Below are 19119 nucleotides of genomic sequence, written 5' to 3'. Positions count from 1 at the left end.
ACTAATTAGTGTACACTTTTTTTGAAAACAAAGCTAATATATGTTCTTAGCTTTTCAGCCGGGCAGTTTTGCTGGTGGTTACTAGATGACACCACAGATTAGATAAACTTTCAGATTTGTTTTATCTAATCTGTCGTTAAACTGTGATGTATAATTATTATTATTACACCTCCATTTCCATTTTCCACCGATGTGGAAAGTGTATAACCAAATTAACATTTTTTAGAACGAACAGTTTGTACAACTACACTATTTTAAGACAAACTTTTTGGTGTACATTTGTTGCAAAAAGGTGTACACTTTTTGTTAACACGAACAAACCTAATAATTGTATTGGCTATATAGGTACTTAATATGAGTTATCTTTATCTACTATAATGTATCCACTGGTAAACTAATGAAGCATAAAACATCGACAACAATACTTTTTATACTTTACATACCAACGTGATCATCGTGATGTGTATTTCAGATTTCTTTAAATACATAAAAAAATGAACCAAAATAAATAATAACTAATATTATATTAGTAATCATACCTAAAATATAATAGGTATAGGGATTACTATCTACATTTTGAGTTTTAATAATCGCATAATCTAAATTCATAAAAATAGGATATTAAAATTCTTAAGATAATTGTATGACCTTCGATTGGTTTTAGTATACGATAATCCATCATATTGCTAAAAATGTCAAAGGTGCTCATTACTCGCAAATTAATAACATATTATCATTTATTTGTGTTTCAATAATATAACAAAAATGTGTACTACATAGTATACATATTTGTAGATATACCATATTTAATACAATAATAATGCTTCTTAGAAAAAACGTGTAAAATACTAGTCAATATCAACATATTGTTACACAGCATACTAAAATAATTTCATTTTTTAACAATATGTTTTCAAATAAATTCGGTTGGTATATTATTACCTACAATTTGTATGCATGCTTAATGCTACAAAGTATAAATTTAATTCACTTATAAATAAACATATTTCCTAATGAGTATACATAAATAATATTTAAAAACAATACTAACAAACAAACAAAAACAAATACATTTTAAAAACTTGAATGATACAATTTAGTTTGACTAGAATATAATTAGTCAATACTTTACACCGTTAAAATAATATTAATTTATTTTAACTAAAATGTATTGTATAAGAGTAGGGATGAACAATTTCTTACATATTTTAATTATAATTAACCCTTAAAATACATTTTCCCATAAAAAAAAGTATATATAATATATTAAAATAATTCACAGTATTGTTGTCAAGTTATTAGTTCAATAATTAAACATTTAACGAAAATAAAATATTTCAATGCCTACAATAAAACACAGTGATGTAAAAATATACATTTTCTACTATATACGTAGTTACTGTAAAATTATTGTCTGATTATTAAGAAGTAGATGGATCCTTCTCATTAAGTTTGCTATTGTCTCTTTGTTTTATCATTTCTAATTGTTTTTTTAGGTTCGTGTGCATTTGAGTTAAGTGTTCCTAAATACAAATAAAACATTAAATATTATAATTTTTTTATTATTGTCTACACAAAACACTTTGTAGAAGTTGCACTTTTAGTACAAACAACTACGATATTTTAATAAAATAAATAATTATTCTAGGTTGCAAAATACATGTATATATCAATAATGGTTATGAATGTCTACAGACTTTAAATCTTTAATGAACGGTCATGCAGCACACACAGCATTATGTTACTTAAACGATGGGTTATCAGAGTACATTATTTATAAATTGAATATTAAAACAAGTTCCATTTACTTACTATTTTGAACCAGGAATAGAACTTAAGAATTATCTTTTATTTCAAATAAATAAGATTGTTGCAAGTAATTGTTGCTTTTAGAACTAAGTTAAATAACAGTTATTTTAGAACTTTTGTTTTCAAAAGTTTGGAACTTTGTTAAATACTTGTTTTAAAGATTAATGTTTAAATGGACCACTTTGAAAAAGTTCCTTAAATTCATTAACTTTAAATCTGTTCAATTTAAGTCATAAGTTGTTCAAGAAAAATGGTTAAGAGGATGCCACACCGGCCATTTCTAAGGAGTAAAGTATAGGCAATTTTTCGAAAAATCTTAATTTAGAGTTTGAACTATAATGTATACAGTAATGAGGATACTTTGTTGATTGCCATTTTTTTTCTCAGACTATCACAGTCATGTCTATAGGATACATTACAATTTTTTCCCCATCAAAACTGCTTTGCACGGATTAATTTTTCTCAGGCTTCATATATAGTTAAGGAAAGAAATTCATACATATTATTTATGACAAAATTATCTGTGTTCCATCATCCGTATTTTTTCGATATACCTAATACAACCAACGGCTATATCATTTTTAAAAAAGTCAAAAAAGTCCTTTCTTAATTAATTAATTATTCATTAACTGGTTGAAATAGTAAAAAAAGGGCGATGATGGAACACAGACAATGTTGTTGTCTATATTATGTAAAAATTTGGTTTCTTAGTTTTGATTATAGCCTTTGTAAAATTAATCCGCGCAAGACGGGTTTTTTGTAGAAGATAACGGGTGTGTGACGTCCTCTTAAAACTAATGGTACATATGTATAATAATAATCCCAAAAAATAATACATTTTAAAAAGTTTTTTTTATTAATTATTAATTATTTGTAAAATGTATATTTTGTATTTGTAATCCTACTAACTTTATTAAATAATGAAATTAAAAATATATTTTAAAAGAAATTTCGGGATCTTCTTTTCCAGAAAAAATACTCTGCATTCGCTTAATAAAAATAGAAAATATACCACCCTTGTAAGTAATCTTTTACTCAATATTATTATGTAAAGGGTAAAGTGTATGTAACATTTAAAACGGAATTTTTTTTTTTTTTGCTATTTTGCCTTTTTTTGATTTTTGGGGAAAATGTATGTGATGAACCGTTTTTTTTTGTTTATTGGTCAACCTATTATATATTGGCCCATTTACTTTAGAGCACATGCCAGACAAAATGTCTATGTTAATAACTGTTGTAATTTGTAAGAATGATTTTAGTTCCTGTATATTGATAAAAACCTGATGACACTAGGCTGAAGAAAAAAATATAAGTTGTTATAACTACTTGGGACTAGATTTCTTAAAAATAAAAAAACATTGATTTATGATTAAGTTAGTGTAAACTATTCCTACCTTTTCATTTTCAAGTTTTTTTATCTCTTCGTCATCTTCTTCCGTTCCTTCATCACTCAATATTTCTTCTTGACTTAATCTCTCTGCTAATTGTTCCATATGTTTAGATAAGTACGCTATTTCTGTTTGTACTTTTAGGTATTCTTGGGCAAGCTAATAAAAACATTACAATAAAGCATTCATATTAGTAAAAAATTGTAATAATGTACAAACAGTTTTAAAAGTTATTTGATAAAAATCACTTAAAAAAATAAAACCAGCTAAAATGCAATTCGATTTTTAACAATAAAACTACAATTATTATTTTTAAGTCAAACTAAATATTTTTAATTTTAAAAATACATTTTATAATTTTTATAATTTAAAACGTAGAAACTTAAATAATGTCTAGTATTATTTTACAAAAAGTAAAAATAAATAAAAAAACATATGAATAACAACAACAATGTAATATTGGTTTTGCTTAACCATTTTAAATAATACCAATAAGAAATACAGTTAAACAAAACTAATTGAAAACATTGCTTTAGACATATTAAATTGCTAGATCGTTTAAAATAACCTAGGAAATTAATTTAATAGTCGAAAACCATCCAATGAATCTAAGCTATTGCATAGCGCAAAACTAAAAATACACATAAATTTCATACTTGTTTGTGTTCCTCAAATATCTGTATCGATTGTGGACAAGTGGTGTCGGGTAAGATCGGATGGAGTTGATGGTCCAGCATCAAGTACAGGTTATCCAGCTCGGAATGTGTCCCGGAAGCGCCTGGAATAAAGTGCGTGGTTTTTAACATCCGATATTCAAATGCAAACGTGAGGTTTTGCTATTGTTATTTTATTCAAACCCGCTGTGGTGATGAGCATACTTGTAATCGTTTTCATCATGAATTTCAAAGTAAAAAAAATATCAAAACATAAGGCGATTTATTAAATAAAAACACCGGAGCCAAGTAGTTAGGCTACTTACTGTAGTGTTCATTCGTGACGCACTCGCTAAGCTCGCACATAGTAGTTAGTCGTCAGGAATCGGGCAAGGAAATAACACACACACACACACACACACATGACGCTAGGGAAGCGGTCTCTCTCTCCACAACCGTGTAGTTACTAGTTTCTAAATCTAGCTTAATGACTCACACCCTTCACAACGTGAGCCAGATCACTCCAGACATCTGGACCGCGATTTTGACAAGCCACTGACGACGAATAATATGCGATTTTGGTTAAACACACACACCTTCGCAAATTATAAATTGTCGTTTTGTATTTTCATACTTAACAAAATTCATTTACATGTTTATCAACAATCAGTTTTACGAGACATAAAACATTTTTTTTTTTCTATTCACACAACACGCAACAGCTAAATCTAGCTATCTAGAGCCGAAGCGTAGTGAACACGTTTTTCCAACTGCCTAGTGAGGTAGGAGCAGTACCAAGGCCCTCGTGACTATCAGTCAAACTACTTAAAACGAAGCCATACAAGTAGCCAACTTTTAAAATAATAGAGAAATCGCCGGCAGACAATATTAACGATGCAAAACTGTTCAGAGGAAACGAGTTGAAAAAATGTATTCTTATGCTATAAGAATTATAATTGCTGTATTGGGCATTAATGTTTTAAACAAGATATAGTAAAAACCCAAGAAGGTGCTCTGCCGAGATATATTTATTGTTAAAAGTGACCTGTCATTTTATTGGCCGGAAGCTGCACGTGGTAATTGCTACATTATTGTGAACTACTCATCCAGAATTGCATCATCCAAGGACGATTTCACAATGATGAATACAGTTATTAGCATAATCTCAAGACCAAAGGTACCATTTTATAAACATTAATACATTTGATAAATTAGTAATTTTGTTTTTTTAATCTCGTGTCCTGTACGCTGCATACATAGTCACCACTCACAGTCTGACAAAAAAATAGTTATGATCCATCCATAACTAGAAGTAAAAACAACGTAAATATTAGTATTATTGTTAATTAAGTTTCTATGAATATTCAAAAAAAATTAAAAGTTAAAACAAGTAGTTTAAGATTCAATCCAAAATTGGGGACGCGCAAAACCATTCTAACTTCGTACCTTACAAGCCCTCTAATCCATCACTATGCGTATTATCTCTTCCGCCCTATGGTATGTATCCAATTACACACTTCAAAAGGACTTCAAAATTGAATCAATAAACCAATTAGCCACAAAACACTACAAACAAATTCATTCCAAATTACAGACTCACTCAAACCCTTCAATAACACAACTCGCATCCAATCCACTCCCCGGAAATCCAACTCGCTGACTCAGAAAACATTGGTGTCGAGATCCATTTATCTAACAATTAACAAATTAATCTAGTTACAAATAATTAGGAAAAAATCACGTCGGGCTCTATCACTCGATGGCCTCCTCCTCATATTATATCACCGTTTTATTTTTTCTGTATATATTATATAAATGTAACTATTTGCTTATTATGCCTCGTAGCATAGATTGTAAATATTCTTTAAATACAATTTTTTTTTTTTTAATAAAACGGATGTTTACAAGTTAGTATAGACCAATTGATCATACACTGTATCATTCGTTGGAATAACTTCAAATAAAAATTTACTAAAATGCAGTAAGTAGTTTAACATTTTTAAATTGATAAAATTCTCAAAAACCAAGGCGTAATAAATATAAATCTGAAATGTTTCTGTTGGCTTCAGAGGGCGTTATATATCTAACTTTTAAGCGTAAAGTGCAGAATGGGTTTTATTTGCTCCATGATGAAATCGAATTGGCATGACAGTTTCGACAGAATGCCACAACTTTTTTTTATAAATACTACTGGAATAAAAGCTAATGCTGTTTTAAAAAGTAAAAAATATCTTCTTAGCTAAATAATTATCATAGAATAATTATCAAAAACATTAAGAAATTCCCACCAAAATGTCATCATCTTTCGATTTTATAATAGGTTTTTTGTTTCTTTAACACCGCCATAATGTTGTAAGATGCATTCTGCATAGCTATGTTTACATGACAAAAATATATAAAATGAACAAGGATGCTGTGAATATTTTCTATGTTGCAAAATTATTTTTTGCTCTAAATTCCATTTTTTACATTAGCGACTAATTGTAAAAATCCGAAGAAAGTAGGAAAAGCCCCGCCTGTCCTCCACCGCAAATTTAGGTTTCAGTTCAATAGGTTAAATTATAAAATGTCTAATAATAGTAGTTTTTAATGTAATAATATGTAATTATTAAAAGCCAATATTTTTTATACAAAATTGTGTGACATACCTTATTTCTCTATAGTAAAGATAAAGTTGTTTTTGATTTACATCATGTTAAAATTTAATATTACATCGTTAGATTTTTGATTTCCAGTGCTATTTATAGCAATGTAAGATTTGATAAATCTAGTGCTGACCGGTATCAAGACGAAAAGTAGCACAATTTTCACTTTAATTACTCGATCATACTCGTAGATCAGATTATGAATTTTATACACTTATTTAATGTTTTCATTCGATATAATTATAATAAATGTTTTAAATTAAAAAGCAAACATTAAAATTGCTATTAGATTATAATAAATATATTAGATACCGATGGTTAGATCTTTTTAATATCAAAACTAAATTTCTATAAGTAGTCAAAATGTTTTCAGGCTTTTCGGCTGAATCTTAAAAAATACACGTAGCTTTAAAGTTCTGATCCTGTTAGAAAAACATACAGTAAATCGATTTCACATTTATATAAAATTGTTTTTTTAATAGGTACTCGGGGATCTAATACAGATATACTAATGATAAGACATAAATTGGAATTAAAATCTGAAAACCCATGTTTCAGATTTTTATATCCAAAATATATATCTTTTGAATAAAATGTCAACAATAAAATATTATTTTTCATAATCCGAAATCTAGATTTTCGAACATTAAGAAATCCGAATTTATTCTACTACTAGTAGGTACTGGATTGTGGGTATTATTATAGTTGTATCAGACTTTTCACGCTTTGATCCACCGACTTCCTCGATATTTTAAATGGCATTATGACATAAAAACTGTTTTCTGTTACCATAAAATAAATGTTGATATAATAATATCAACATTAGACAATAAAAAAAACACATTATATCCCTACGTGCATTAAGAGGTATTGGTAATAGTTTTGCGTTTTATGGACAAAACTAAAAAGTCTTCATTATGATGTATACATAAAACAAAACAGAAAACAGTTGTAAATAACGATAGCGTAAATTTCTACACATTTCCCTGATTTATCGTTTATTGTAAAGGTGCCAATTACATTACGATGCTAGGCGACCATTTAACGCATATACCGGGCATTTAAGCGTCGTACACATCTTTGTGTTCCGCCATATAGCTATTTGTGTGAATTCTATATTTATCAAGCTCTTTATTAAGAGCTTTATCCTCGGTATCTATCCCTTCCCACACAAGTTATACCTCCACCATCAACACGGTTAAGTATTTTTTTTAAAGAAAATTACAATGCATGCGCTAACATATAATAGATGATTAGGGTGTGTTTGTATTAAGTACTAACTCTTTTCCTAACTATATGGATATTTTGGATAGAGATCGTGGGTCGGTTCTCAGGTCCTCAACTCCACTCAACATGACCTTGTTGAATCTTCTACACCCATATTCGCTGTCCTAATAACAATCCCAGTAGCTGTAACAGTAATAACTACGTCCAGCTACTTCCTTTAGGTCTATCCTTTTACATTCATCGACATTACCTCCCTTACAGCTCTCATTTCCTATATGATATGCCCCACACCCAAGTTTCTCCTTGGATATTCAATATAGACTAATTATTTTTTACATTTTAGTCACTCTACACATCCACCTTGTATCTCTACAACGTAAATAACATTTAAATATTCTTAACATTCCGTCTAAATGAAAAGCTAATAAAATGCGTCAAAAAATTAAAAAAACCAAAAATGCTAAAAAAATCAATAGTACTATGTATTTTTTTTTGTAAATCCAGATTTTTTAAGTTCCTCCTACTAGATATACATTTTTTACCGGAAATAATCCAAATATTTACATAAAGATGTTCAGCTGAGGCTAAACGTCCTTCTTAGCCTTTAATCTCCGGACACATATGACATCTATTGTGCCTACTGGAGGGTAGCCAAAACAATAGATTCATATAAAAACTTTTATTTTTAAGTTTAACGTAACAATAAATTAAATGGAATTTCTGTATTTTCAATAACATAACAATTTCGATTTATTTATTAATTACTGATAGAAGAAGATTTGTTTTAGTTTTCTGCATAAATTACACTTATTGTATTTTTAGTGAAAGGTAGAAACTAGAAGTTATATCCCATAAAAACATATATTTTATTAAGAATAGTTAAAAAAAACTAAGTCGACAGTTTTTTGGCAAGAATTAAAAAGAAACAAATTTTTAATAATAATTTATACCTAAATTAAAAACAACACAGTTTAATAAAAACGGAAATTGTGTTAATTTTTTTTTAACATCATAAAATGTTTAATTTTAATTAGAATTTAAACTTAATTTTAGCATTCTAATTTAAAGGCTACCCAAGGTAAGTTTTCCCTAAAAAAAAAAACGATGACGCCTAGTGGATTTTTAAGGTAATCTGGGAGGGATAGTTGGAGATTCTTCAATAATAAGAAAAGAAAAAGAAAGGGTATTCTGCAACCCTACTACGCAGTATATATGTATAAAATAATTTGTAATAAATAATATTTTATATAATTACAAATAATATTTTTTTTAGGACGAATTATTGGTGGACAACAGAATAGTACTAAACACTAATGCAAAAAGATTAGAAGTACATATAATAAAAATAGTAAAGCAATTGTTTTAATTAAATAAGGATATTAATCATTGATTAAATCAAAAAATTCCAACACCTTATAATATATGTATATTTACGCAGGGCCTATTTCTCTCAGGAACATAATATTTTGAGCCAAATCAAGGTTATTATGAGAATGTTATATAGTAAACTGTATAAATGTGTGTGTATATTATATACACACTTATACATGCACATAAACATAATATATAATGGATAATTCTTTCAGATTTGTTGGCCAGGCTCTGGGTCATTCACCGTGTGACTCATGCTTATGTGATTTATTACTAAAATAGTTACTTGCATTCTCATATCAACAAAAAAATAATTATTCTTTTGACCAATCTTTTAATTTAATAACAAATTAGTAAAACGCACTTTAAAACAATTTAATGTTTGGAATTTGAAAATGTATTAAATAAATAAATTGGGACTTACATTGAATATTAATCGCACAAATGATACAGATTTATCATTGGCAAGGTGATGTTATTTGATAACAATAATATCCTGGTCAGGTCAACAAATTTTTTAATGTGTTTTTTATATTATAAATCAGCAGTGAACTTGTAACGATTATAAGCGTGATTAAAATAAAGCTTCAAAAAACCCCATTTCCTTAAGAATCTATTTCTGGCATACATTTTGATTGGAAACCGACCAAATAATTTCATTGTTTCTGGTATAGTCCATTTATGTAGTTTAAAGAAATATCACTGTATGACATAAGACTAATACAATTTTGTAAATTACTAGCGTATATTTATTATTTCCATACCTATTTCGTAAAAACTAAAAGATAACATATATATAAAACTATTTTTCTTTAATAATGAAATTGATAATTGCTATTGATAATTAGAGTTTCAGTACTTTATTAGAAATCTTTAGTCTTGGTAATAAGTTTTAAGCAGACTCCTTATTCAGTAACAAACACATCTTATTTTTATTGATACTTTTATTTTAAACTTTATGACACATTGGTTGGCATTCAGCAGCACAAATGCATTCAACATATTATTGACACATGTGAACGCCAAGTCCAATAGTGTACAGTCTATTTGGCTGACGGTAAATAAAAATAGACATATGATTTTATATAAAGGCTTTTACGGTTCTATCTTTAAACAAATTCCTATTTTTAGAGCCTAGCCCGAACAGTGATAAACTATATTTAAATGATTCATTGAATCAAAATGATTGCCATATTTAAACATACATGGTTAAATATTAAAAATTTCAAGGATATATACAATATTGATTGAAAAAAACAACCTACATTTGTAATTCATTAGCTTTTAATGTGTTCTTTAGCTACAATTGATGATTAATTATTATAAAAGTATAAAAAGAAATTTGAATAAAAGAACTCCATAAAATAGGTATACATTTAGGTATGTAACAAAAAAAAATTACTTAATTACTTAGTGATTTTATAAGAATATTTACAGTGATGATATTTTATTGTGATAAATTTAAATTTATCATACTGCTACGTCAGGATAAATAGTGTTTAAACTTGATAATCAAATAATTATTTTGTAATCACTCCCCGCAATAAATTGTTTAGCTTGATTATGTCCATTTAGTTTTAATTATTATAATTATTTAATTACATTCTGTAAACAACATCACTATATTAAAAGAAAGACTTCTTACTTTAAATAATTTTTTTTTACAATAAGATAACAATTATTAGTTAACACTGGATATGTAACCAAAATTTGTGTGGACATTTTTGCATCTTACTACAGAAATTTAACCTATACTGGGTTCCAAAATGGAAGACACCAGTGCAGAAATTAAAATGTGTTACTGTACTTATACTGTACAAGAGTAACAGGTTTTAGTTCATGCACTGGTGTTTTCTGTTTTGGAACCCAGTATAGTAACCTAGTTGTTACTCCATTTATTTACTTGTTACTTGATTTTTTTTACTCGTTACAAAATTGTATTCAGTCGTATGCTCTATTGTATTTGTTTTCTGCGAAGGAAATAAATATTTAACTATAACTTAATGTTACATTTTAATAATATCATAATGTATTGTATTGTCTAATAATAATTATGTTCAGAAATTAAATCTTGGTGGTTATGTAAAACCATAATTCTAAACAAATTTCTATGATTCAACATTCTATAATAGAGCAGAGAAAAATAGATGTTACATTTTCATTTATATTTTCGCCATGTATTTTACTATTTTTTTATTAACTGGTTTTAAAAATAGAATGAACTAAACAATTTAATAATTTGTTTGTTTAGTATCTATGAGTAAAGTAGTATAACGAATAGGAAATATTACAACAATACTTCAATTGCTTAAGGGGCTTCTACACTTTTATTAAGGCGCATTGTATAGGAAAATGTTTACTAAAACTTATAGTTAAGCTATAATTTTTAAACGTACATATTACCATAAGAGAGATATATTTTGATACTTCATTTTTTTTTCAACTTTTATATCGCATATAGAATCTATTTTTGTATATGTTTATACTACGAACAGAACTTACCTAAAATACTACAATTTAAGTATTGAAGAAACATTTCAATTCTTCATAAAAAATACAAATTTTAACTTTTTTTTAACTGAAATAATTAATTAATAAAAAATTATTTTCAAATTATGCCACAATCGATTCCTTGAAAACGTTATGCATAATTTAAACATTTTTTCAAAATTTAAATCGGAGTATTCTTAGGAACAGTATGCTTGAAGTAGAATGAGTTGTATGAACCAAAAGTAAGAGTAATAAAATTAATACTAATAAAATATACCTTCGACATTATCAGTGACATCAGATTGGTTATTGCAATCAGACGTGGATTCCTCTTCTTTATCAGTTGAGTTGACAGTGTGGTAAGCACCAACTTTATCAAATCCAGGCATTGTTAATATTTTTAAATCTTCATAATGCTCAAACTATAAAAATTAAGTTACGTAAATATATTATACAGTTCACTAATTTTATAAACTTTTATATAATATTACTCTGTTATCCACATTAATATTTAGAGGTGTCGATAAATTAGGATTTGACTTTAAACTGTCATTTGTTAACATTCCATTTACTCCTTTATGACTTCCTAAATTATAAAAAAATGTTTATAAGACATAATTCAACAATCAATTATTACTTTTTAATTAAAATAAGATACTTAAAAAATTATTTGTTATATTACAAACAAATGACAAACTAATTGTTATTATCATCATCATTATGAGAGCTTAACCGGCCATGAAGGCCCAACGCTGCTATCATTAGATGGTTTTTAGACAAATTCGCTACCGGGGACGGGTCGTCAGTCCGTCCCTGGAGAGAGGGATGGCGGCTCCTTTTCTCCGGACGATTGCTCGCCCAGCAAAAGGAGCGTTGGTGACAGAGTGTCAAACCAGCGACAGTGATCGCTAACACACATTACTATACATTTAAATTTTAATATACTAACAATATTTTAATTTGTTTATTATTTTTTAATTTTTTAAGAATGTTTTTATGGAAAGCAAAGTGTCACCTTTCTGTGTTAATGGCATTTTTAGGTCCCATTGCCAAAAATATTAAAGTAGCAAACTATGAGCAACTTACTTAAAGCTTTATTTGTATTACCCATAAGGTATAAAATAGTCAATCTTTTTTTACATAATTCTTGGCTATTATAGTGGTGAAAAATGTCATTACAGAAAAAATTATAACTGAATTGTATTATCAAAATAAAAAAAAATAAAAAAGGTTAAATAAAGTTCAATAAATACAGGGTGCGGCAGTCAAACACGACGCTTTATAATGCTTTTACCGCGATCACAAGCTGTTCACTTGACCAACGTTCTATGTTAACTAAATTCCGAGTGTCTGGAAGCGATAGGTGCAGTCCCAAACTTTTAACCACTTAAGCCACGGGCCCCAGCTTCTGCTAAAATCGTGAGGTTTGACTTCCACACTCTGTAGTTGTACTCAAACTCTTTTCTTTAGTCATATATAATTAAAATTTTGAAAATTTACAATCTTTAGAAAGTCTTCCTCTTATAAAAAAAAAAAAAAAAAAATTAGCAAAATTCTATAACTTAATGAGATGTCACTATTTTTAATGTAAGGTGTGCTTTTGAAGTAAAAATCCTACAAATTCCAAGTGTTTAAAATTTAATTTAGGACAAGAAAGAGGACAGAAATGTCTTTAATAAATTTTAGAGAACAATATGGTTTCTATTTGGTAATATAAGACTTGAGCTCTGCTTAAAAAGAGGGGGCAGGCATTTTATAATTAATTAAATGAACAGAGTGTGACAGCTTAACTGTGTTCTAAAAATTGTAATTTTGTTAATATTAATTATATAATATTTAGATATTTTTTTTTAATATGGAAAAAAACCAATGAAACTTTAGAGCTTTATAATAAGTAAAAATAAACATTGAATGGAATAATTGAATTTTATATTTAATTAAATGCAACTTCACTAAAAAAATCAGCAACATGATAGGCCCTAGAAAAAATATAATAATGAAAATAAGTATAAAAAGTAAATATCAATGTATGGAATTTTGGACCTGTCAATTGTAACATGGTGGTGAAATTTGCCTCTATTAGCGTTCATGTTAATCAATGACTACTAACTAATCACTAAATTTTTTTTTTTTTAATGTCTTCATGATCTACACTAACTTTAAAAGAAATTTTTTTCTTTTAATTTAAAAAAATTAATATAATATTGAAAGCCATCAAATTTTTCTTTAAATTACTTAGTACAAAATCTTAATTACTATTTCTCAAAAAAGTGTAAGCATCTCTTACTTAAACTCTCGATGTATGAATCTGGAATGTCTGGACAAGAATCTTCGGAGGAACAATCATTTTCATATTCACTACCTTAAACCAATAATTAATTAAAATATCATAAATAAATAAAAATATTATTATTTGCACATAATGTGTAGTTTAAAAATTATATTCACTAAAGGTGTAGCAATCATTTGGATAAACTAATGGCTTGTCATGTCCTGAACAAAATGACATTAATATCCGCATCACCTCGACAACATGGTCAATAGACGGTCTAATATTAGGATTCTGGTCCCAGCACCTTTAAACAAAACGTAAAAAATATTACATTATTAAATTATAACTTACTACTCAATTGCAAAAAAAAAAGTAATCTGTTATGCTATTAATTTACGTTGTAATAAGTTCTTGAAATGGCCTAGGACATTGTTCAAAAATTGGAGGTCTAGTACCCTTATGCACAGCCCACATAATTCCATATGCAGACCCTCCTATTTCATTAAAAGGTTTCAGTCTTGTTAACACTTGCCATAAAATTATACCCCAGCTATACACATCACATTTTTCAGTATAATTTGAACCTAAAAATTAAAATTATACCAGTATTAGTTTTTATTACAAATCAGGGGGCCAATTTAAGTTCCATGCAAATTTTATATTATATTCCCTAACTTAATTTTTTTTTTTTATAGTTTAGAAGTGAATGTAAATTTTGCCCATAACTTTACCTAGACCATTTACGGCATTTTTGTTTAGGAGGGCAGTACACTACTAAATATAATAACTAATTAAGTATTAAAAAAACATTAATAATATTATTATTCTCACAAAAACAGGATATACTCAAATGAAAAAATGTTCTAAATTAAATATATTCAGCTCAGTGGGATCAGAGTATAGTGGGCATAGATAAAACACAGTTAAGTCAGGGAGGTCACAAGTCTTCAATTTTTTAGTGAAATTAATTGTAGGCAAGAGTTTGTAATTCTGAAAAAATGATAAATGTTTTTTAAATTATCTTTTGAGTAAAAAATAAATCATCCACTCAACAGAGAAGAAGGAATTCTTGACTTTCTACTTTTACAAAAAAAAAAACAGTCACACCTTATAATAAACATTATTTAACATGTGGTCAGTTTTTAAGGTATTCAAAATGATACTATTTGACACTGTCATAACTTTAATGGTGTAAGTGCACAATGCTCCTCTCAAGATTAATTAAAAATAAATAAATACACATATAAAAGAACAGATTTAATTATTATAGAAAATAATCAATTAAACACATTAATGGTAACATACAGTAATAAGATCTTACCTTCAAATACTTCTGGAGCCATCCAAGCAGCACTTCCTTTGTTATTAGTCATATATGTTTTCTTGTCACAAGCAGTACCAAAATCACATATTTTTAAGGTTTTTCCCTCATTGACAAGAAGTAAATTTGGGGGTTTTAAATCTCTAGAATAATTTAAATAGTTATGTTAAAAAAAAATTTCAATAAAACTGTATACATATATGAAATCATATACCGGTGAATTAAAGGTTTAGGTTTCATATTATGGAGATAAGCCACTCCTTCGGCACACTGTAACGTCCAGCTGACTGCATGTCCTAAATTGTACTCGGGCTCTGGTTTACAATGTAAAACTATAAAATAATAAACAAAATTTACTACATAATATAAATATAATTTTTTATAAACTATTATATATAGATGGACTCGATAGGTATATAATTTCTTTTTTTCAAAGCATAGAACCTAACAGTTGAAGAAATAAGAAGTAAAAACAACTATGTAAAACTATGTAACTAAGTAAAACAAATATGAAAGTGATAAAATCATAATCCTTTCTTTAACCTAGTTAATCATTTGAAATTAGAAATAGGTAGAATGTGAGTACATAAAATAATTTTGGAACAAATTCATTTTACCGGACACCCTTTTTTTTAAGTGATATGAAACTGAAGTCAGAATTATGCGGACTCCTTTAGTTCAAAAGTTATAGCATCTTAAAATTTGCCTATTTCCGCGTGTATAACCAAAAATTTGTCAGCAACCCAAGTGCGCGCTGCTACAGTATTATTAGTTAATTATTTTTATTATTATTATTGATTATTGTATCAATGATGTAATCCACCCTCCGTTGAGAGGCTTAACGAAACAAATAGCTTGCCAAAAGGACTTAACTAACCTAACCTACCACTCTGTAAGGGTCAGCGACCAAACAGTCGACAAATGTATGATGCGGGGGCTGCAGCCGCCACCGCTTATAGTTAAACAAGCGGAAATATGAAAATTTCAAGTAGCTATAACTTTTAAGCTAGAAGAGTCCATCTAATTCTGAATCAGCGTAAACAATACTTTAATGTAGAAAAAAAAACTGCAAAAAAAAGGGTGTCCGGTTAAGCGAATTTATGTCATAATTTTTTTTTTAAACTGCTTTCAAGACCTCTACCTATTAATAATGGTCTATCTCAAAAGAAAATAAATACTAACAGCCAAATAGATAGGCAATAACAGGTTACATATATTGAATACCAACTACCACTCATTTTAAGTGATCTAAAGCTCTTCTAAAACATTTTCAATGATTTTACAGTACGTCACCTACAACATATATACAACATGAATTGCTAACCATTATAAAGAGATCCTCCTTCTGCAAATTCCATAACTAAGCATACAGGATTTGACGTGCAAGCTCCATACAGCTTAACAATGTTGGGATGGTTTACTCTAGATAGCTGTCGCACTTCTACTGTAAATGCTTTACGTTCCGCTTCTGTATCAATGTGTTTGACAGCCACATAATTGTTACGCCATCGTCCGCGATAAACCACTCCAAACGAACCCTTCCCCACCATCTATAAGTTCAATAATAAAAATTATTAGCTATGTTGTTACATTAATATAACAAACAGTAATGTATACTTCGAGTTTTTCGATTTCATTGTAATCGATTTCTTCAACGAATTTCTGTTTATGTCCGTGAGGTTCTTTAATAGCCATTAGATGTGTGCATGTTCTCCAGCCGAACTAGGATGTATCGGACACCGTACATTGCCCAAAACACACAGCAAGAGTAACCAAGACTTAAAAAATACTACAGAGTACCTGTATTATAATAATATGATTATTTAGTTTAAAAATTTTAATCTGTTTGTTTTTTCCTGTTACTCGTGATTTGTGATGGGTGATTGATTGATAAAAAGTAGAATTAACGTGATAAATGGTTTAACCGTCGTCAAACTACGGTATAAACTTTTTTACAACCGTGGTTACAAATTTGTAGTTATGCGGTACTCGGTTGTATGAAAGATAATATCTTATCATTGTCCATTAATATTACATAGTTTGAAATTTGAATTTCACCTTACTTCAAACGTTTTCCTATTTCCTAATTTCTGTAATAACGTCTTGATAGTTGATCGTCTTCACTTATGATTTGTGGACGATGTGAACTATAATATAATATAGTCAATAATAATAACAATAATTGTATTATAATATAATACAATCATTGATACAATTTATCATTTAAGCATTTGGACTTAACGTTTTCAAACCATTTCGTCAAAACTCAAATTTATTTAATGTTAGTAATGGCAAAATTATAGAGTTCAATGACAGAAAAATATTTCCTGATTAGTATTTTTTGTGATAATTCTTATTTGGTAATCATCGAGGTAAAGAAAACACAAATAAAATAATAGTATTCTTTATCTCGATGTTAGTAATAAAGACAAATCAAATCTATGTATTACATTGCTAAATTTACTCGTTTTGAAGGAATATTCTCGTATTGTCCAGAAAAGGGCAAAGGCCTTGTGCTTTTTCGTCACACTGGCCTACAATGAACCGGTGATTAATTTAGCCATTGTTTGACAATATTTATCTAACATGAAATTGTGTGGTATAAGTGTAGTTTACCGGGCACCTTTTTTTCGATTTTTTTTTAATTGATTGTACTTTTATGGGTGATTACGAATCTGCAAGAAGAAACGAACTTAGTTTGGGAGTTATAAACATTTGTAATCGACATACGCGGGCGTTTGGTGGTGCACGTTTACCTACGCTGCCGACTTTTTTTTGCCGTAATATTTCTGTCTGATAATAATTATATAAAATCGAAAAATAAATAATAATAATCGGCGATGTTCAAATGTCTATAACTCCCAAATTAAGTTCGTCGTGCAGATTCGTAATCATAAAAGTATTATCGATTAAAAATGAAAAAAAGGGTGCCCGGTAAACTACATTTGAAAAGTGAATTTGTCAAACGTTCCATATGCCAAAGTATAGAAATTTAACTTTATTATTTGATTTGTATTTTATTCATTACCGGAAAACCGCTAACATATTTTTGAGTTTTAAATATGGTTGTATTTTTTTTTTATATAAATAACTATTCCTTACTTGAAACTTTAAAAAATTGTTTCCGGTAATTAATAAAATACAAATCAAATTATAAAGTTAAATTTTTATACTTAGGCACTTAGAATGTTTGACAAATTCACTCTTCATTTGTTCCCAAACCTACCCAAGTGAAGGTTGATAAAAAAAAAATATTGCATTATATAGAAAACATATTTTACTATTTAACATATTATCTATTTTTACTATCTAACATATTTTTATATAAAAGTTATATGAAGAAGAAGAGTCTAAGATAAAGTCAAGTATATCTATTTGTTATTTTATCTGTTTATTTTATTATTACATTTTTTTTTAGAGTGGTATTTAACCTTTCATGTTTGTTGATTCTGGTAATACTTGTGCCAACTGAAATAATTGTAGAGATCGTTAATTGTGATATCAAAATTTTGTCTTATATTTATTAAAAATATTGGTTTTAGAAAATTTTTCTAGCAAGTGTTATAATATATTTTATTGTTTATAACGTTTAAAAAAATATATTTTTAATATATAATTTTGTTCGACTTAATTAGAACCTAAATATTTATCTAGTACTAAACTCATTTCAGAAAACATGCCAAGTTCTTCAACGACTATTAAATCACAATTTACTAACAAACAAATTTATAGCAACATTTGTTGATTTATTACAAATTCCTACAGCTCATTTGGTCTCATGAATAATTACAATTTATGATTTCATATGTACAGATTATTAAAGCTCTTCAAGTCTTATTAAAAAATGAAGATGATAAAGTATTACTACGTTCATTAAAACACAGTGAAGATAATAGTTTAGATAAAGGTGATATTAAGATAAAAAATGGTGTTATCAAGGTTT

General features: G+C 27.9%; 1 protein-coding gene across 1 annotated transcript; it reads right to left on the bottom strand.

Moving 5' to 3' along the window:
• Positions 1 to 824: 824 nt before the first annotated feature.
• LOC126845687 (mitogen-activated protein kinase kinase kinase 7-like) lies at positions 825 to 17209 on the bottom strand. The gene is made up of 12 exons (XM_050584503.1): positions 16794 to 17209; positions 16501 to 16726; positions 15391 to 15508; positions 15177 to 15319; positions 14253 to 14439; positions 14032 to 14159; positions 13871 to 13945; positions 12075 to 12169; positions 11861 to 12005; positions 3854 to 3975; positions 3204 to 3356; positions 825 to 1523 (listed from the first exon to the last, which is right to left on the bottom strand). Exons 1-12 carry the CDS (start codon positions 16869 to 16871, stop codon positions 1422 to 1424), a joined length of 1572 nt encoding a protein of 523 aa, XP_050440460.1. The 5' UTR covers positions 16872 to 17209; the 3' UTR covers positions 825 to 1421.
• Between the last annotated feature and the right edge of the window lie 1910 nt (positions 17210 to 19119).

Source organism: Adelges cooleyi, unplaced genomic scaffold, assembly GCF_023614345.1.
Source record: "Adelges cooleyi isolate 19-005CV unplaced genomic scaffold, UGA_ACOO_1.1 ACOO_flye_CR_arks_rails_tigmint_CR_PRNA_8, whole genome shotgun sequence".
Taxonomy (NCBI): domain Eukaryota; kingdom Metazoa; phylum Arthropoda; class Insecta; order Hemiptera; family Adelgidae; genus Adelges; species Adelges cooleyi.
This window is presented reverse-complemented; position numbering and strand designations above follow the sequence as displayed.

Coding starts and splice junctions, on each gene's coding strand:
- LOC126845687 (XM_050584503.1), bottom strand. CDS start 16,871: ATGGCTATTAAAGAACCTCACGGACATAAACAGAAATTCGTTGAAGAA. Junction 16,727..16,793: donor ATGAAATCGAAAAACTCGAA/GTATACATTACT, acceptor TTGAACTTATAG/ATGGTGGGGAAGGGTTCGTT. Junction 1,524..3,203: donor AAAAACTTGAAAATGAAAAG/GTAGGAATAGTT, acceptor ATTTGTATTTAG/GAACACTTAACTCAAATGCA.